Genomic DNA, 21,445 nt, shown 5'->3' on the forward strand with positions numbered 1-21,445 from the left:
ACCAAATTAAGACAGGTAAGTGCTAATGTTTCAGCTGCAAACGCTTTTCATTTGTGGATCGTTACCAAAGAGAAGGCCATTATCCCCATAATACTGTTGAGATAACTGAAACCCAGAGGTGATGCTGCCTAAAAATAATTCTTTGTGCAAGACCACTAAATAAGCCTGTTCCTTTGCAGCTCTGTATTTTCACGCAGCAGATTGGGCAACACAGGACGTGGTGTGCCACATCAGCACTCAGTACCCCCAAATGGTTCATAAAATTACAATTTATGAGAGCTTTAACTAAAACGTGATGGTGTCATTTTTGCAAACAATTCCATTAGGTACTTATTTCAACCTTTCAGGGGTTCTACAGGATTAAACATTTATGTATGTCTCAAGTATTCTTGTACTTCGTAAATCTATTATTCAAGATTTAGCTACGTAATTGCATATAGCCAAGTAACTATAGCTGTTATAAAGTGTATGTTCAACCGAACAAGTTGCTGCCAGAAAAAGGCAACAGCTTCATACAAGTGAAAAAGCAGGAAAGCAGACACGCTGCTATCACGCTCTGGTGTTTCATCAGGACACCGGTGAGGGTTCATCAAGTATCTTGTACCAAATAAGAGAGGATGTTTTCAACTGACAAGTTATTCCTCTTACCTTGACTCTCACGGTGACAGTGGCGAGGCCGGGAGGCATAGTGCCCTTGCTGTCGAAGGCTTCCACAAGAAACGTGAAGGTTGCCTCTGTGTCAGAGAATGATTCATAATCCAAGGACTTTAAAAGCGATAACTCGCCTGTGTGTTTGTTCAGTGCAAAATACTGTAGTGCTTCCTGCGTCCTTATTCGATAGTTCACATCAGAACCAAGATCAACATCCTTTGCCTGGAGCATACCATACAGAAAAAAAAGTACTTGAAAACAAAATACTTTCTCATAAAAAATCCCTACTAGATTTAAAGAACATAAAAAAGCAAACTGCTGCAAACCAATTTAATTTCATTGTATTATTCTATTAGTATTTTATGTACTTAATACTACTGGACAAACACGAGGAAGACAAAGCCTCTTAAGGTTATAAAATCCAGAGATACCTGCCACATGGAATGAGCACAATATTGTGGGCAGGAGTCCCTGGAAGCTCAGCCTGTTCCTGTTCTCCTCACAGGACATGTGCTGCTGCCACTGCCAGGGAGAGGACACTGGATGTTTAATGCCACCCCACATAACGGTATTTAGACAAAGAATATTCATTTTCATCAGGATAAGGAATATTACGTGATTGCTTTAGCTGTAATTTGACATTAGATTTATCTGCAGTCAGATTCAGAGAAAAGCATCCTTGTTGAAATTGTCTCAGGACAGATTCTTCTCACTAAAGGATGCTGAGCAAAACCTCAGGAGGATACGCTGACTGCTCACGGGAAGTGAATCTCAGCTGTCTTTAGAGATCTGTCTCATCCTTGAACAATTAACTCTCACTTGTCTGAGTATCTTATCATCAGTGAGGAGAGGACAACAATCTCCAGGTGCCCACTGTACTCCAGCTGTCTTAGATGATGATTTTGGTATGGGATGAATTGCTTCTGGAAGCAACTATTTATCTCCATTAACCATAATGTCAGGTGAGACATCTAGGTTTGACTTAAATGTCTCAATCAGTTGAGATAAAGCCCTTTTCCTACTACCATAAACAGGCAGGAGCAATATAACAAGCTTTCAAAAACAAATCAAAGGCACTTTAAATGTGTAAAACAGTTTTCCACGAAATGACAGCATTACTGTAGGTTTTGTGGCTTGTTTTTTAAATACTTGCTCATATTTCCAAATGAACAAAGGTCATGCATTTTTCAGTCTGTTAAGTTTAATAACTTGCCCCACTCCAGTGTGCAATCTTTTACTGCAGCCTCGTTGACAAGTTAAATATAAACATGCTTAGTATTGCAGAACATTTATGAAACATCATCTTCACTCTCTAATGCTTTCTTACCTCTATTTGCAGAAAAACTGTGCCTGGCGGTAGATTTTCTGGCACACAGACAGTGTAGGAAGCATTAGTAAAAACAGGGCTGTTGTCATCAATATCCAGCACCTTGATGGCCAAAGTGAGCATTGAGCGGCGGGGATCCACAGCTCCGTCTGTTGCTTCAACAATGAGCTCATAATAATCCCTCACCTCTCTGTTCAGTTTCACTGCGGTATAGATGCTACCGTTTGATGTGATTCGGAAAAGATTCTTGAAGTTTGCCAAACTGTAATGAACTTGACCGTTTACACCGGCATCTGGGTCTGTAGCCTAAAAAAAACCCCAGAAAACAGAGCCATGTTTTAACAGAGATTTTAAGTACAAGGGGCACACCTACACGGGAGTAACAAGGTAAGCCAGGGTAATATCCTACAGAGTACTAATGCTTGTGTGGCTATTTAGCATTTCTTGTTTACAGCAACTTGATATTTTGCTGAAGATAAAATATCCCACAGAAACAAATGTCTTCATTTGTGGTGACAGGAGGCAGGTTTACTGGATCCCAACTGGACTTCAGGCAAAAATGCAGGTTTGATTGCGCAGACTTGCATAACCGTGCACTTAAGTAGAAGACAAAATGCTTTTCAAGTCGAACCCCTGGATAATTGTAATGCTGCTGTATCCTCAGGGTTAGGTGGCGTCTGAGGGGGATTTTTATTTTACATGGCTTGATTTAGGTGTTTCATTGCTCCCCAAATCACTAAGGAGCACATACTTAGATAAAAGATGAATGCAGTCAGCAGATAGGTGCTATGGACACATTAGTTAGAAATTTTCTTTTCCTTTAGCACGGTCATCACGTTTAGTGATATTTTAATCCTTGCTCACTGAAGAACTACTCAACTCTCAATAGTTTATCATGTTCTTCAAAACCAAATGTTGTCACGTATCATCCTTGTTCTACACTCAAAAGAGGCAGATGATTGCAACAGAAAACTTTTAAAATTTTGTTCAATTGATATCTTTGTTCTTACATACTGAACTAAGTCTCAAATTTTCAGTATCAGCCAAATAAAATTCTTGCTATTACATAACTGCCCTTATAGGGACGGACAAAATTCATCTGTTTTTCCTAGTGCTACCAGGCCCTCAATATAATCTGAATGTTGACCTGTTAATTTTCCCCTTCTTAATTAAATCATGGCATGATGAATAAGGTGATGCAAATTAAACAAAGGGTATTCTGTGAGCAAAGTATTTTCATTTATTTGACTTTGTAAATGAGGCTACAGACATCTGGGAAGATCTTAAGAGATTTTCATGTTTTGTCATCAGAACAATTGCCAGGAAGTTTCCATGAATGTGTAATTGCAGTGAAGTTGTTAATTGTAAAACTTTGTAATGAAACCATTTATCTTCCTAGAAATCAATTAAAAGTTAATTAAAATTGTTAATAAGAAATATTTCCCTGTGCTTTCCCCCAGCACTACATCAATGTGCTAAGCAGTAGTGGCTACAACTTCATAATGACCCGTCTATGGATAACACATCCTTTTAATCGGCATCTTTCAATGTATGCCTGATGTGCTTAGTTTAGAATCAATTCTATTTCCTCTGTAGAAATAACTGATTTGGAGCAGAAGAACCTCCTAGATAACATACTGGAAAACCACCAGAAAGCTGGTCCAGGAGAAACCTTTAAAGTATAAAGTAATAGGCATTTAGCGCCACTGAAAGAAAAGCAAAGTACAGAACGGGCAGAGTATGTTGCAGATCAATTGAATTGATGCTAAGCAGCCAGAGTTAAAAACTAACCAACAAAAAAAACCCTCAAATCCCTCACCTAACAGTAATCTGCAATACTACCACCATTAGAAATAAACCAGGTAACATTTTTATTTAAGATTCATTTGGAAGAATACTTTTGAAGAGACAAACTTCTTCTTTTCTTTTTTTAGGAAAGTAAATTGAAATTACTTTCAAATATATGGCAGGCTTTGCAATTTGGTTCCTAAAAACATGACTATGTATGTTGTAAACTCATTTGTGTACACCCTTGGGCATAAACATCTGATTTGTTTCTCTGCAGAGTAGCAGCCAAATCACCACTATTAAATCCAATTAAACTAGTTGTTACAGTACCCCTGTAACACCGGTGGGAAGTCAAGCATGGATATGTGAAGACAAGTGGCAGCTCTGGGCATTTTTACACATCTTAGTCCTGTGCTATCACACCATGGGGCAAATTCAGGTTTTGGGACTGAACCCTCAAACCCAAGTTTGCTCAACTTTGCCCACTAAAATTTCAACAATGTGCATTCTCTGATTATCTACCAGATTAAGTCAGCTTTTCCCTAAGCCTCCTGTGCCGTTCCACCAGAGATGAGCACTGCCTGTGTACAAAGCCGCCATCCCGCCGCTTGGCCAGCCATCTTTAACCAAAAAAGCTCAAGCACAGCCACTGAGAAGTTACAAGTTGTCCAAGCGCTGTCCAACCTGCCTAAAAAGTGGCTTTGCAACCCCAAGAGACTTGGAAAGGCCCTTGGAAAGGGACCTGGGGGTCCTGGGGACAGCAGGATGAGCATGAGCCAGCACTGGGCCCTTGTGGCCAGGAAGCCAATGGTACCTGGGGTGGATTAGAAGGGGGTGGTCAGTAGGTCAGAGAGGTTCTCCTGCCCCTCTGCTCTGCCCTGGGGAGACCACACCTGGAATATTGTGTCCAGTTGTGGCCCCTCAGTTCAGGAAGGACAGGGAACTGCTGGAGAGAGTCCAGCGCAGCCACCAAGATGCTGAAGGGAGTGGAGCATCTCCCGTGTGAGGAAAGGCTGAGGGAGCTGGGGCTCTGGAGCTGGACAAGAGGAGACTGAGGGGTGACCTCATTCATGGGGATCAATATGGAAAGGGTGAATGTCGGGAGGATGGAGCCAGGCTCTTCTCGGTGACAATGGTAAGACAAGGGGCAATGGGTACAAACTGGAACACAAAAGGTTCCACTTAAATTTCAGAAGAAACTTCTTCTCGGTAAGGATGCCAGAGCGTGGACCAGGCTGCCCAGGGAGGTTGTGGAGTCTCCTTCTCTGCAGACATTCCAACCCGCCTGGACACCTTCCTGTGTAACCTCATCTGGGTGTTCCTGATCCATGGGGGGATTGCACTGGATGAGCTTTCGAGGTCCCTTCCAACCCCTGACATCCTGTGATCCTGTGGTGGCTGCCAGGGGTTGCCTTGTCCAGCCCAGACTCACCCATCGCACAGAAGAGCGGCTTCTGTGTCCCCTGTCCCTGTCCCCACACCTTTCCCTTCTCTTCCTCTTCAGTGCTGTTCCTCACTCCTCACTGCCTGGTGGAGTTTTGTCCTTCTGTTCCCAGAGGCAGCGCCAGCGGACTGAGCTGTGCCCTGTGGGAAGCAGTGGGAACCGGCTGGAACCGTCTGTGTCTGAGCTCTCCTCACAGAGCCCCTCAGCCAGCCCCGGGCACAGCCACCCCAGGCACTCCGATTTGTGTTTAAAACTGAAGTGCACAATATTAAAGAATCAAAACTGACAAAAAGCTTGAAGAAAATTGCTATTATTTTACCAAATTAGATTCTTTGTAGAGTTTAAGACCTGCAATAATTAACATTTTATCACGATAAACTTTGAAAAGAGATAAGGTCCTCTTTATGGATACGAAAGAAAAAGAGCTTAATCCGTTTTCTAAAATAATCCTGTCTCAAGGGTATACAAAATTCAGTCTTTCCACGTGGAAATGTGGGCAGCAGCTCCACGGAGAAGCCCTGGAAGGACTCTCGGTGGCACCGTCACCACCTTTTCCCACTTGCAGCCATTGCCTTCTATCAAAATAGATGACTTCAAGTCATCTTGAAGGGAGGTGCAGGTCTGCACGAGGAGGAGCTGGGCTTTCGGAAAGTCCTGCTTCAAAAATCAGCATAAAATTATCGCCACCATTAAAACAGAAGCCAACATTTAATATGGTTTGCTCACTGGGCTGAATTACATGGGTATACAGTTGCCAGAGGTGGAGGGAAGCAAGCAAACACTCCATTTCTGTGTCACCTCAGTCCCAAGAGATGTCCTAAAGACAAAGCCAAGGAGACCATGGGACTAAAAAGAGGCAAGAGCACATTCTTACACCCAACACATCATGCAAGGCACTCAACCACAACTCGTCCACGCTGATTTGTGCAGAGAAAGCACAGCAAGAGTCCTGAAGCTTCAGGTGGTAAAGGGCCACTGGATGACAGCAGATCTTAAAAGGAGCTACAGATCACTTCACAGGCAGAAATCTCTTCAGAGCCTTGCAGATGTTGCTCACACAAGAAAATCTGGCTTTCTGGAGGCAGCAGAAACAGCAAGCAAGATTGCTGTAGGCAACACAGCCTTTAAAGGCCACAGGGGAGACGGACACCAGAGAAATCGAGAAGGAAAAAACACGACACCAAGAAGAGGGAACCAGCAAAATGAGGGAAATTTCAAAAGTGACGGAAAAGATCCCAAGACAGGACAATAGTGTCATTGCATCTCAAAGCCTGGAAGCAGCAAGAATTTCCTTCAGCACCACTAATGGCTGGGAGAATCTGAGAGTTGCATGCACTACATGTGTCACCTCTGCTACACGGAGGGAGAGGCTCCAAAGACATTTTGATGGCTTCAAACACATTGCAGACACAAATCCACAGAGCACCTGCTGAAAGGCCCGTGCTCTGTATGCCAAGCCACAGCACGCTACACATCCACACCAAGAACCTCTCCCTGCTGTTTTCACTCTGCCATCTGCTGCGGACATTTCTGCTCAGCACTTTCTCCAATTGCTCCCAAAAGTTCTGCTGGGAGGGGTGTCAGCTCTGACGTCTCTCCAACAACCACCTCCCTTGTGTCTTTTCAGCTGTAACAATGACATAGAGATCACAAATTATGTTTATGGGCTACACCAACATTCCTAATAATTTCTGCTGTTCGGTAAGGCCCATTAGGAGTAAAAAAGATCAAGGAAAACACTGAGCACAAAACTGGCCAAATTTCTTTCTATTCCCTCATAGCACAGTCCCTGTCTCATCCTTGCTTCAAATCCCTGCACATCTGATCTTGCTTGTATTTGCAGATCACATTTTCCCTGCTATAAGCCAAAGCTGTCAAAGTTGAGAGCAGCACAAGCGATAATCCACATTTCCCGAGACGATCAGCCACGCTTGCCCTGCCACAGTGCGATGTCAAGACCAGACCACTGAAGAAAGATTCTATCAATTTCTGCCACAGTTTCCTGCTAGAAGATTTTTTTTGCAAGCAAAAGGGATTTTCATAGAATCATAGAATCATTTCATTTGGAAGAGACTCTTGGGATCACTGAGTCCAACCATAACCTACCCAATATCTAGCACTAACCCGTGTCCCTAAGAACCTCATTTACACATTTTTCAAATCCCTCCAGGGATGGTGACTCCACCACTGCCCTGGGCAGCCTGTTCCAATGCCCCACAGCCCTTTCCTTGAAGAATTTTTTCCTAATATCCAATCTAAACCACCCCGGTGCAACTTGAGACTTGTCAGGATAGGGGAACCAGCTCGACACAGGTCTAAGGTAATTTATTTTCTTTAAACTGAGAGCATCTGCAGGAGTATAATTAGACTTAAAGAAACAAAACAATCCCTTGCTGACTGGCTCCTCTTGCCAACGCTACAAGAGCTGCAGAAAGATGAGAAGCATGTTTCTACCTCTCCCATGGCATTATGTTTCTCAGAACTAGGGAAAGCATGTTCCTGTGAAGAGGTTCGAGTAACTACAGCTGTTATTCTAGTAACTCCTCAGATCTACATAACTGCCCTCATTTCCACCTCTCACGGGGCTAACTTATAAAGTACTGCACGATAAAACAAACCTGGAAACCCAAGAATAAAAAAGAATCATGACTGTATTTCCCAGAAAAATACATCCCACGTTTACTGGAGATACCATAACCTACAGACTTCATCTGCAGTGCTAAATTCATATTTGTATTACCAAATATGCTTCAATGTTACTAAGAAACCCTCATGAATATAAACCAACAGTGTTCCAGAGTAACAGATTATCTTCCTCTGTCTCAAAACAGCTTGAAAATACAATTCGGGGAGATCTGCATTACCAAAATATCTCTTGAAGGATCATTAACTTGGAAATATAATGACAAGCACTTAAATGCCAACAATATTAATTATATCATTATAATTCTTTTCAAAAGAAACCACCTACTAACATCCACAACTCTTGCAAACAATGGGTGACAAGAGGATTTAGGCAGGTTAATTGAGAGTTTATGTTCGGACCTGCTGGAGCTGGAAAACAGCAAAATGAGGCAGCATGGCGTTATTCATATGTGTCTATAAAGCAGAGGGAAACGTGACAGGTATCTCCTAAATGAAGCTGCAACCTGAAACACTTTTAAATATCACTTTGCCACCAACCTCACTTCCTCCAGATTAAATTTTGCTTCAGGGAGAGAAGTTGCACCTCAACAAAAGCTCCTGATCTCTCAGGTATTCCAGTAGAACTGCGGCTTGAAGGAGGGATGAAACTGTGCTGCAGGATACAAAGGACGCTGCTGGTGGGAGCTGGGTTATTGTTTTCATTGACAATAACATCATTTTTTTATTATTATGGGCTTAATGGATTTATTATTATGGGTTTAATTTTTTATTATTATTATGGGTTTAAAAGATTCCCAAGCCCCTCAATTGTGTCAAATAGCAAATCAAGTGTGAGTGGGAGCGCTAAATTGGATTTTGTACGTGTTTTTCAGGGAGATTACTGTTTGTGCTCATAGGACAAAATTAACATCTCTCAGATGTAGTACGAGGCTGCTGATATTTGAAACGTTTCTTCACATTGATTAAAAAATATTTTAAGGAGAGAAAAATCGGCCCTCCATACAAGTTTGGAATTTTTCTTCCCTGTCTTTTCCCCCTCTTTCATTTTTTGTTGCCTGCATTTACAGTCTTTCATTACCCTATTTGGTACATGCTCTAAGCGAAGGAAAATATTAGAAGGTACCAACAATTCTGAAAGACTCCTGTCAGCTGGACTCCATGCCAAAATCAGGAAACAAGGAAATACTTTTGTCCTGCCAGTGCTGTCAGCAGTTTCACAGAGTTCCATTAATAAACGCGGCTCCTAAACACACGTGGCATCGCTGCACGCCCAGGACAGACGGCTGCAAAACTCTCTGGCAGCCCCAAAACCTCCGAGAGTTCATTTCTGCAGAATGACACAGAACTGACTGGGGTGGAAAAGACCTCAGAGATCATCAAGTCCAACCCCTGGTCCAACTCCAGCCCATTGACTAGATCATGGCACTAAGCGCCATGTCCAATCTCAGCTTAAAAACCTCCAGGGCCGTTGAGTCCAGCACCTCCCTGGGCAGCCATTCCAATGCCTGACCACTCTCTCTGCACAGAATTGCTTTCTGATCTCCAGCCTCAATTTCCCCTGGCAGAGTTGAAGCCCATGGCCCCTTGTCCTATTGCTGACTGCCTGGGAGAAGAGACCAATCCCCACCTGGCTAGAACTGCCCTTCAGGTAGTTCTAGAGAGTGCTGAGCTCAGCTCTAAGCCTCCTCTTCTCCAGACTAAACAAGCCCAGCTCCCTCAGCCTCTCCCCATAGGGCTTGTGTTCAGGTCCCTTCCCCAGTCTTGTTGCTCTTCTCTGGACCCGCTCCAGCACTTCAATCTCTTTCCTGACCTGAGGGGCCCAGAACTGAACACAGGCCAGGTGTGGCCTCCCCAGTGCAGAGCACCTTGTCCTGCTGACCACGCTGGTTTGGATACAGGACAGGGTACCATTGGCCTTCTTGGCCACCTGGGCACACTGTTGGCTCCTGTTGAGCTTCCTGTTAATTAGTACCCCCAGGTCCCTTTCTGTCCTACAAAACTGACATTCGAATTACATTATTCATATAGAGAAAAAAGAAATCTTTTGCAGACGTGCAGGATTAAAGGACTGCAGGTTTTGTACAAGTTTCAGATAAGGAATGATATAATGCTTTTATTCTGTGTTCATGCTCAAGCAGAAGTAGACAGAAGGCTTTTTAACTTGATTCTGCTGTATAATTTCTGACATGCCACAAAACTTAATGTTACACTGCAAGAAAAGACAGAGACTTAGTTATAATGTGTAATAAATGTTCTGAATTATTGGCCTCCCAAGAATGACTTGATGAAGAAAGATAATATAAAGAATATATAATAAAATTGAACATTATAATATCAGGGCATGAATTCAGTGATCTGTCACTGGCTGGTCAGTCTGATTGGATGCAGCTGGTTGGAAAAGAAATGGAGAGGCAAAAATGCGACTCAGAGGCAGCATCCGCACATTTTGAAGTTTCAAGGCAACTGCTGCTTCTTTAAGAGCACAAATTAGTGCCCTATATATACATACACGCTTTTGTAAAACATTACAGCTTTGGTGTACACCCTCCCAGAACTTTTTAAAATAAAAAGTACCTTATTGAACTAACAAGTCATACCAGCTTATAATTTTTTTCTCCTAATTACACTTAGAGTAATTTGTTAGGGTAAAGGTAGCACATGCTACATGTTCAGCTGCTGACAGATTTTAGCCACTATACAAGATGGCAAAACCTTTGATAATTACTTTCATAGTCAATGCTAGTTCCAGTGCATCTGGAGGGCTAGTTTGGAAACCAGTAAGAACAATTCAATGCTACAAGCAAATAAAAATTCAAATAAATGAAAACCGGGAAGCTCATGGCAGCAAACCCATGATTTAATGGACTGGTGAACCTCCTACAAAATCACATTGTAACACTTCCAAATAGACAAGCCTTCTTTAGTCTGGCATGCAATCAAATCCTAAATTTAGAGACTTCCACCGTCTGTTTGTACTTGAAAGATGATTAGAAATTTTTGCTTTTATGATATGTTTTTTGGCAATGATATGATCAAGCAATTCAGAGACTAAACCAATGAATATATATACAAGCAAAAATAATCCCCCCCAACTTTCTAAATCACAGATGAAATGTATTTGTATTGTTTAAAATCTCCACATTTAGCTGGGCTCCCAAACATTTCTCTAATATGTTAATCCATTTTAAAGTCATTTCTCTAGACTGCTGGCTCTCCTCATAAACCCACCTAATCAGAGAACATTACAATCAGAATCTGAGCTGGAACATCAGAGACAACATTTGATTTGAAACTCCTCATGTTGCCGGTCAGACTCTTAAAACTCAATTGTTTCTGTTGTCTTCTCTTGATCATATAAGAAAACTAATTGCCTTTAAGTATTCTGCTATCAATCAGAGATATGAAGGCCACAAGGTCTGAATATCAGAAAAAAGGGAGACGCCTGACATGTCGCACAAGAAAACTCCCCAACTTCTTCTACCAGACAGTCTTGAAAACAGGAATCGCTAATCTAGACAATTGTTCAAGCCACAGAAGAACATCTCTAATGAGAGACTGCAGTCACAAGAAAAAATCCAAACATTCTCACCTGTGAGCTCAGGAAAACCATCATTTCTTAGCCCAGTGACACAAATCCCAACAGCCCAATCTAAATACACAGAATCAGCCGTCAAAATATTAAATGGGCAGGTATTAGGGACATGAAACCACTGATTCAGAAGACTTAGGATGGCACGAGGCTGAAATAGATGAAAGGGCCTAAAATCACAGAAGCACAGAATGTGAGGGATTGGAAGGGACCTGGAAAGCTCATCCAGTGCAATCCCCCCATGGAGCAGGAACACCCAGATGAGGTTACACAGGAAGGTGTCCAGGCGGATTGGAACGTCTGCAGAGAAGGAGACTCCACAACCTCCCTGGGCAGCCTGGGCCAGGCTCTGCCACCCTCACCAGGAAGAGGTTTCTTCTCAAATTTAAGTGGAACCTTTTGTGTTCCAGTTTGAACCCATTACCCCTTGTCCTATCACTGGTTGTCACCAAGAAGAGCCTGGCTCCATCCTCCTGACATTCACCCTTTATATATCTGTAAACATGAATGAGTCCCCCCTCAGTCTCCTCTTGTCCAGCTCCACAGCCCCAGCTCCCTCAGCCTTTCCTCACACAGGAGATGCTCCACTCCCTTCAGCATCTTGGTGGCTGCGCTGGACTCTCTCCAGCAGTTCCCTGTCCTGCTGGAACTGAGGGGCCACAACTGGACACAATATTCCAGGTGTGGTCTCCCCAGGGCAGAGTAGAGGGGCAGGAGAACCTCTCTGACCTACTGACCACCCCCCTTCTAACCCACCCCAAGTACCATTGGCTTCCTGGCCACAAGGGCCCAGTGCTGGCTCATGGTCACCCTGCTGTCCCCAGGACCCTCAGGTCCCTTTCCCCTACACTGCTCTCTAATAGTCATTCCCCAACTTATACTGGAACCTGGGGTTGTTGGGATGCAAGGGTCAGGCAGACAAAACCAGGAATGCCTTCCATACAAAGCTCCCTGAACTCTCAACGATCAACTGCCAGGAACGTGAAAATGGTCCAAATGTTCCTTTGATAACAAGTATCAAAATTTCCACCGCATTAAAGCACAAATGTTAGCAACCTGAAGACAACAATGTGGATTCATGCACAAATATAATATTGGAAACAGGAAAGAAAAGAGCACGACTTTTGAAATCCATTTCATTTAAAAAGTCACCCCATTTACCATGTCATGGGTGACAAGGAGCTTTTTAAACCTATTTGATGTGTGTCAAGCTCACCTAAGTTCACCCAACTGCTCTAAATCTGAGTGAGTGTGGCTGCAGCCTCACGCTGCAAAATACCTCCAGGAATTATAAAACCTTTTGGGGTATCAGCAGAAAGAAGCTAATCCTGCTTAGTACTGAAATGGGAAAAAGTTGCAGAAGTCTAAGACTGCAACCATTTCTTCTCATGTCACAGGTTTGGACTTGAAACCATGACATCTATCTTGTTTTAAGAGGCTGAAGGAATTTATTAAAAACAGCTGAAAATCCAACTAGAAGGACATGGGATGACGACATCAACTTATCAGCTAGAGCTGTCATTTCACTTCTTTTCGCCACCTGAGTGGAGCTGCAGCCTTTGGTAATTATTATGGCAGCTAATTATAAAATCTAAGAGACTATGAGGGGAAAGAAACAGCAAATTAAGTTAAAATATATAGCAAACACTATTCATAGAATTTACCATTTCCTGCATTTCTCATCCTTCTTACATATCCCCTCACAGGTGAGAAAGAGGATGGGAAATATTCTCCCCTCCACACGTCTTGTCGACACAGAACTCTGAAATCTTCGTGTCACCAGCATCCCTGCGAGGATCTGAAGGGCGACGGTGCTGACAGCCTCACTAACTTTCTTAATAAGCACGAAACCACAACAGTCCTGGATCAAAATGACCTTGTGATGATCCAATCGTTCCTAAGAAACTACACGGAAGTTACAGAAATTAGCACAAACAGAAGCTCAAGGATAAAAGCTGATCAGCTGTTTTACAGACGCACACGTTGCAACCAAAAAGACAAAAGACTGAATTTCCTCTGGTTGGGGTCCGTCTGCCATGTTACCATTCTCCCATTTTAAATTCTCACTCATTTTTTATGGATTCTGACTTCAAAATCCTAGCTGCTCATATTATGTTTACATATATGAGATGAATTCCTAATAGGTTGTTAGGTAACGTATTATGCAGCAAGCAGCGGTCACAGACTCACTCTGGGTATCTGAGATTTAGTTCAGGAGCTGTGATTTTACTCTTCCCCAAGGTCTTAATTCCTTTCCCTCACAGACTGTCCTCTCCTGCACATAAATCTCTCTTTTTTCTGGTCTTGTCCTTTTTCCTCCACCTCTAATTTTCCTACAAGTTGTCTAAGGGTTCAGGAGACCCTAGAATTTAATTTCAGAAGCTGGTATTTTTAATACAGGTAAGGTGTAATCTACAGTGCAGGTTGGGGGAAATCGTACCCTGTTCTATGAGCCTTCACACAGAAAACATGACAGTGGTGATTCAGCTGAAGCAAGATTCCTTTTTAGACTTTTAACAACAAAATACAACCAAAACCCCCATTTTTCCTTTATACAGAAACACAGAATCACGTAGTTGTAAAGGATCCCTGGGGTCGTTTAGTCCAACACAATACGCCTTACTGACACCTGTGAAATTTAAACTGGGTTTTAAATTATGAGACTTGTGGTGTTTATCACCTCATGAATTTAAATAAAAATAGAAACCTGGAATAATTTGCTGATACTCGCAGAGAGAGAGCTCTGTTAGTAAACTGGCATCATAATGACAGTTGATGAGCATTCAGAAGTGACAGTTTGCTTCTTTACACAGCACCTGTAACACGCTTCTATCCCATTAAAAGCAAACGTCTAGAATCAGTAGGCTGGTGCCATATAGTGCATCTCCCTCTCTCACTTGTCTTAAAGTTTTGCCTTGCTTTGTTCTGTAGTGGAGAGATGCTGCTGAATATATACCACAAGTATGAACAGCCATTTATTATGTAAATAGAAAATGATAATATTTCCATTGTACAGTACAGTCAAAGAACATCCTCCAAAGCTCACTTTTCCAATCAGTAGAGTATCTCAAGATCACCCTCAAGAGCAACTTCTTTTCTTGAAGCATTTGGTTTCTTATTCAAAAAAATCAGCAGCTGACACTGTTTGCATGCTGTTCGCAAATTGCGCTCGTTACTGGAGCTTAATTACACTGTCTCCATTTCAGGAAAGACTGAAGGTCTAGTGATACTCGAACATGTGATACTGGTTAGTTTGTCCACTGCCATGTAATTCTTTATCCACATTTTCCTTCTCATGTCCCTATCATGGCCCTGTTGGCCATTTCAAACCTCACTGATCAGTGACACAAAAATACTCCTACAATAAACAAATGATGGGTGGGTGCGAAAGGATCTGGGTAAATACAATAAAACCGGTGAATAAAAACTACATCAAGTGATTTGTTTCCTCTCTTGGACCCCATCAGGTCAACAGCTCTTTATTTAACCCCAGACTGTGTTTTTAAGGTCTGGGGCAGGAATTATTCACGGGAGTGTTTGACTTAATTCATATAGACCCCCTAATTGCTTAGATCCTTACCTGGTTTAGGGGAGAGGGAAGGAACAAAAGGAAGGTTTGGAACTGATGAGCAGACATGATCAAACCATATAATAATTGATTTTGGTGGATCTTGCATTAATAAAAACTGAAAAAAAAACAGGCTTGCCAGTCAGCAGCTTAGTTCTTAGAAGTGAAAACACATCTTCTGCTTTTACCAGGTTATTTGCACCTAAAATAGGCCTTTCTGTTTTAACTGCACTACAGCTTCTGTAGAAAAAGTATTCCCATAGAAACCTCCCCCATAGCTCCTGTGGTTCTATCGCACCGTGAAGCACGACACCACAACTAAAGCTACTGCAGTTTGTAAACAGGGAAATCCTCCAGCAACCTAAACGCTCATCAGCTCTATTTCAATAAACTTACAGAAGCCAGAAGAAAATTCCAAATGCCCAGATGACTCTCGTGCTTGTGAACAGGAAACAGCAGAAATTACATTCAGGACTTGTGCTCTAAAGAGAAAGCTTTTTCCAGCCAGAGACTGGGAATTAGGGCTGGTGATAAACACAAGAATAAATGATATAACCAGTTTCTGTCATTCCACAACTATGAATAAGCTATCACAAGGCTTCATTAAATAGTTTCACTTGAACACAACATAGAAATTATACCGATTTGTACGACCGAGAGGTTCTGTTGCAATAACTTGTCATGTTTTGTAGTTCCATCTAAGCTAAAAATGGAGCCAATCTAATGTTTAAGAAGATTATTGCACCCTGAGGGCACCCAGCAAAACACAAAATGGATTTTAAAGAGATTTGCTACTGATTTGAAATATCATCTCTGTACATTTCAGGATGCAAAATGAAAAATGACCACAGGGAGAAAAACCAAAGCAATAACTTTTCGATCTAGGGAAACTGATTTAATTGCAGGGATCCTGTATGTACAAGGGTTCAAAACAGCTTTTGATGTGGCTGATTATTTCAGGCTAGCATGACAAAATTAAGCTTTGGGAAAACCGTCATCTTCATCGATGCTGACAAAGTTACCTCCTTTGAAAATGCCACGTTGGGAACAGCACCCACCTGTAGTGGCAGCAGGTTCTGTGAGCAGAGCACAGACACAGGGGAACTGCTTCGCTACAACTGCAAACGAAACTGTCCTGAAAAAGCCTCCAAAGCCTAAAGTGTAACTTGGATCAAACAAACCCCATGAACAAGTAACAAGATTGGAAGGAAATACAAACCTACCCCAACTAAGCCTTGGTTTTGTTTGTTTGTTTCCAATTTATAAATACCAGAAAACCACTGAAGTTCACTCAAACCCCACAAAATTAACAAGAAAGATGACAGATGAGAAATGCTGATGGATGTCTTACTGGATAATGTAAATTTGAAAAGAAACATGACTATTATGGCTATATGCTACCCAATCCAGTTCCCATGCTAGCCAAAATATCCTATTCTTTCTATTGATATGGTTGCTACTGCAATGAAAGACAGATTTTCCTCCTAAATACCTGAAAAAAACATGCTTCCAAATTCATCCTTTACCTACAGCTTATACTGTATCTAACCCATATGAATATGAATATGAAATATTCAACTACTGTTTGGGAAAACAACAACTTGTCCTTTCTTTTTTCACCTGATGTCAGGAAAAACTGATTGCGCATAAAGAAAAGTCTGTTTCAAGTGACTGAATCTGCATTTGGTGGCCCAGAAGACCCATATACATTATAAACATTTACACAGCTTCGCATCACTCAAATTAACAATACTCCAAGCACAATCTATTTTTATGATAGGTAATCAATTAGTTCAGTCAACAGTTTAACTGTTTTTCCCCTTAATGGGATTAAAGTTTTCTATATGCATGACAGTTCTGCATCCATGTGCATCACTTGTTCAGTATGTTAGAAATAAGTAAGAGTAAAAAAACCTGGCGATAACGTTGTAACATTGAAAAACTGTTACAAGCAAACTTTTACAGTGGTGTGTGTCTTCAAAATCAGTTTTTTAATGTGCTATTTTTAAATGAAAAGGCCTTTTTAGCTATTAAGCATAGAGAAGAGGGAAATTGATTCTGTATTTTGGAGTCCAAAAGATGACTTTGTTACCATAAATGTATCTGACAATAGACAATTTGCATTTAAGCCTGAGACATTTTGATGCGAGTTTGTCTAAGGTACAATTATTTTGTCTCCTTCCCTAATAGTCTGGACAGTTTGGGTAATAAAAGAGACAATTGAACTCCGCACAATTGATAACTTACCCTTACTTGACCAACAAAAGCATTGGCTTCCTCCTCCTGGACAGACAGGTTTTTTGGTAGAAACATATCAAAAACGGGTCCGTTGTCATTTACATCCGTCACCACTATGTTAACAGTAGCAGTCGAGGTCTACAGAGGAAGATAAAACGATGAACAAATTACCTTTATTTTACAGTTTTACAGATGAAAACTGATCAGCAAGCTTATTGCTATGTATTACACAATCACAGGTAAACAGTTTATGCATTTTCTTTCCATGTTTTTGTGAAACGGGAAGCATATAGTCATTTGAAGAGTTTATTATTACACTTCCTCTAAGATAAACCAGACTTAAAGCTGAATAAAGTATTAGTGATGCACTAAGGACATCGGATACCTTTTTTTCTTATATGATGATTTAAGGATTTTCATTCTGAGTGGGGGAAAAAAATCTAGAAATAGAAAAATTGGCCAAACCCATCAATTGGGAAAGAAATGACCAATTTTCCTAATGGAAATAGGCGAGTGTGATGATTAGCTGGGGTGATCAGTCAGCCCATTAGCTGGACCAATTGCACCCCGTGGTTTGCTCTGGATCATTCCTCACCCGCATCAGCTTTAACATGCAGAGAGGTGCCCAGTGGGAGCAGCATCCTTAACGGTATTTAACATATATAACATTTCAACAAAACACGCCTGTGCTCCCCACTGAAATCTTCTATCCAAACCAAAGCAATTGGAGAGTGAAATACTTTGTTTGCAGATCTTCATGGTTTGAGTCGGATGGTGCCTTTTCACTGGTGCTACACACAGACACAAACCACCACGCTAACATATTGGATATGGTATTGTATTTTAAATCAATTCAACAAATGCTAACGCCTTTGCTATCAGACATATTTTAATTCCATACATTCAAATCTGGCGTAACAGCAAGTACCATTACAAACTGTCCCTTCAGGTTTAAGATCATAATAGACAGACCAGCTCATGCTACTTCGCTAGTTATTTCAGAATCCACCTAAGCACTGGCATCTCTTCTCCATTCTTCAAGTTTAACAGCTTTGCACTGAGGTGAAATCCCTCAGTTTGAGTCTCATGAATTTAAACGTTGTGGCAAGAGCAACAAAAACACGCCTTTGTTTCATACTCTCTAAATATAAAACTGGAAGAGCTGAGGCCAGTGGTGCAAGTTTCTGCTCACTGTTTCATTTAGCTCACATGCAAAGAAAATACAATTATTTTGTAAACAGATCCTGTTACACAAGTATATTGAGATGTGAGAAATAAACACATGCAGCATTTAATGTTTTCATGCTGCAGGTTGCTGAGGCTGGTTGTCCACATTTCCTTTTGTACCGTTCCCTCAGGGACAGCACCGTCTGTAATGATGTCGACGCTGCAGCCGCTGTGAAACGCAGTGTAAAATCAAACACAGAATATTAAAGCAGCCTTCCTGGGCTGTATCTAGATGCCTTCTGATTCTGAGCTACTTTGCATCAAGCTGCACTGGGGGAAATCACTCTGACGTTACAGTCACAGCAATTACACCGTGCAGATGTGACCCCTGAAAAAGTCCTTGGCTTTAGGCACAAGACGAACCAACTTGTCCGAAAAGTGGCGCCTCACAGGTTTCATAGAGAAACCTGTAACCATCCTCCCTTAAGAAACAGCAACAAAGACAGTGTGAGCATTCACCTGCCTCTTCGTATGCTTTTCCAAAACACCTTCCCATGCAACAAACCTCAAGTGGTTTTACATTCTCACAGGTCTCTGCAGGAATTGGCCACAATAAATGCAGAATATCACCTCATTTTTATTAAGGGGCAAGCTCCTTCTATCTGCCACGTGGCAAAGGACAACTAATGTACTCAAAAGCTACTCACTGCCTTTTGTTTTGAAACAAAAAAAGGTGTTTTCAGACTGGCTTCTTATATTTGCTCATGTTCAGTTATTTGCTAATTGTTTCCGAATCTGCCATTCCCACATTCAATGCCCATACGGAAAATGTACTTAACAATTTGTGCATTATTGCCAACACAAAGCAGTGCAGAATGTTTGCTTTGATACGCAATGCACACTGAATGTAAATCAGTCTTCCAAAGCTAAGTGGATTCCACAGAACACAGGGTAATAAAAACTCCTAGATTTAATAAACTGAAAGAAATACGGCATTAAAAACATTGGCTTAAGACAGTGCGTGCTGCTCTTTTTGGAAATATTTTTTCTATTCAAGAGAATTTTAAGGGGATGTGTCTTATAATCTGATGATGCTGAATCAATCCAGAGCTGCGAAAACACGCCTTTGTATCGGGTAACTTCTGAATCAAGTGCTGAAAGTAAAATCTCATACAGGTCTAAGTTTTGCAGAGCAATGCGTGCCAGTGGGCAAGGGCTCATACACTTAGATGAACACAGCACCAGGATCTGGGGAACTCCTACCAGCACTTCTCCCTAACAACGGGGTTTCTCCAAACGCAAGGGACTATGCTCTGGAAGCTCTTAACAACAGCACCCTGCAGTAATGCTTCTATGTCTGGAACACAAAAGGGGTTTTTCTTCACTTCAAGCCTTCCTGAAACCAAATCATCATGATATTATTTAAACACAGAGCTTACAGGAGTGCTGGACTAAGTCTAGAAGAGGTCACTGTTAGAAGTACCAAAGGGGACTCAGGTTTCACCTCGGAGGAGACAGCGGAGGCAGCAGGGAAGGCTGAGCTCTGCTTAACACAACCTGCATTTTGAGATAAATCTTAGGATGCTTTTGAACGTTTTTATCAATAACGTAGAGCCCTGGTCGCTTCTCCCCATGAGGACAAAAATAAGAGCGTTTCAGCACGAAGCAGCAGCAGTGTTTTCCAGACGCTGTGCTCTGGTTTGTCTTCACGCTGCAGACCGGTCCTGGGAACCCGCTCGAAGCACTCCCTGCGTGAGAACACGCAGAACCGAGTTTTTGATGGGGTTTGTCATTAGGTATGGGTTACCTCATAAAAGGAATACATCGACTACCAGGCTGACTTGCGCGTAGGAAGGGTGAGAGCTTTCCTGAGTTATTCTATAGGTTATTCTGTAACACAGGACAGAACCTGACATTGGTGCTGAGGGATTCCGGCTCAGACTAAACCCTCAGACTGACGAGAAATGGAAAAATCAGAGTTTTCGCTTAGCTTAGTTTTGCAAGAAAAAACTCAAGTTTGTAGGGATTTTATAAGCAGCGAGAGAGGGAGACAGGAGAAGAGACATTTGGAACTGTTTTCTAACTCTTCTGTTACCTGACAACTTCAGAATTGTTCAAATTGATGGCAATACTTCGGCTCAATTTAAGCATCCTGCGTAACCTGGGAGCCAACGCAGCCACACAGGACAGTGCTCCACTTGTTATCGACTCTCAAGTTGTACTTAAACTTTCACTCACTAATTAAAAAGCAGTGTTTTTGCAAAGGAATAATATTTTCTTGAGATGCCAAACAGGAAAACTACTTTATAAAACTGAGTTCTCTGCTCTTAACTTCTAAGAGTAGTAAAATAAGATCCTGTAATATAACCAGTATTTCAAATATTCCTCATTTTTGTATTAGTCCAAATTGAGCAAACTCTCACAAGTGAGAATCCAGTGGCAAGAGCACCCCAAGAGCATCCACAATAAGCTCTGGGTTAGCAGCAATGCCTCTGTGTTCTCTTCCCTTAATTCACAGAATCACAGAATGTCAGGGATTGGAAGGGACCTGGAAAGCTCATCCAGTGCAATCCCCCCATGGAGCAGGAACACCCAGATGAGGTTACACAGGAAGGTGTCCAGGCGGGTTGGAATGTCTGCAGAGAAGGAGACTCCACAACCTCCCTGGGCAGCCTGGGCCAGGCTCTGCCACCCTCACTGGGAACAAGTTTCTTCTCAAATTTAAGTGGAACCTTTTGTGTTCCAGTTTGTACCCATTGCCCCTTGTCCTATCATTGGTTGGCACTGAGAAGAGCCTGGCTCCATCCTCCTGACACTCCTCCTTTATATATCTGTAAACATGAATGAGTCACCACTCAGTCTCCTCTTGTCCAGCTCCAGAGCCCCAGCTCCCTCAGCCTTTCCTCACACGGGAGATGCTCCACTCCCTTCAGCATCTTGGTGGCTGCGCTGGACTCTCTCCAGCAGTTCCCTGTCCTGCTGGAACTGAGGGGCCACAACTGGACACAATATTCCAGGTGTGGTCTC

The 21,445-nt window shown here is 42.0% G+C and overlaps 1 protein-coding gene across 1 annotated transcript in view; it reads right to left on the reverse strand.

The window, feature by feature from the left end:
- PCDH15 (protocadherin related 15) overlaps positions 1 to 21,445 on the reverse strand; it is a gene marked incomplete at its 5' end in the record, with an annotated part of 282,792 nt that overhangs the window by 108,610 nt on the left and 152,737 nt on the right. The window contains 3 exons of the mRNA XM_082054177.1: positions 649 to 873; positions 1,979 to 2,284; positions 17,261 to 17,389. Of these exons, the coding sequence (XP_081910303.1) occupies positions 649 to 873; positions 1,979 to 2,284; positions 17,261 to 17,389 (660 nt within the window). The remainder of the gene's footprint in view (positions 1 to 648; positions 874 to 1,978; positions 2,285 to 17,260; positions 17,390 to 21,445) is intronic.

Source organism: Streptopelia decaocto, assembly GCF_964273445.1.
Source record: "Streptopelia decaocto genome assembly, chromosome: 5".
Classification (NCBI taxonomy): Eukaryota; Metazoa; Chordata; class Aves; order Columbiformes; family Columbidae; genus Streptopelia; species Streptopelia decaocto.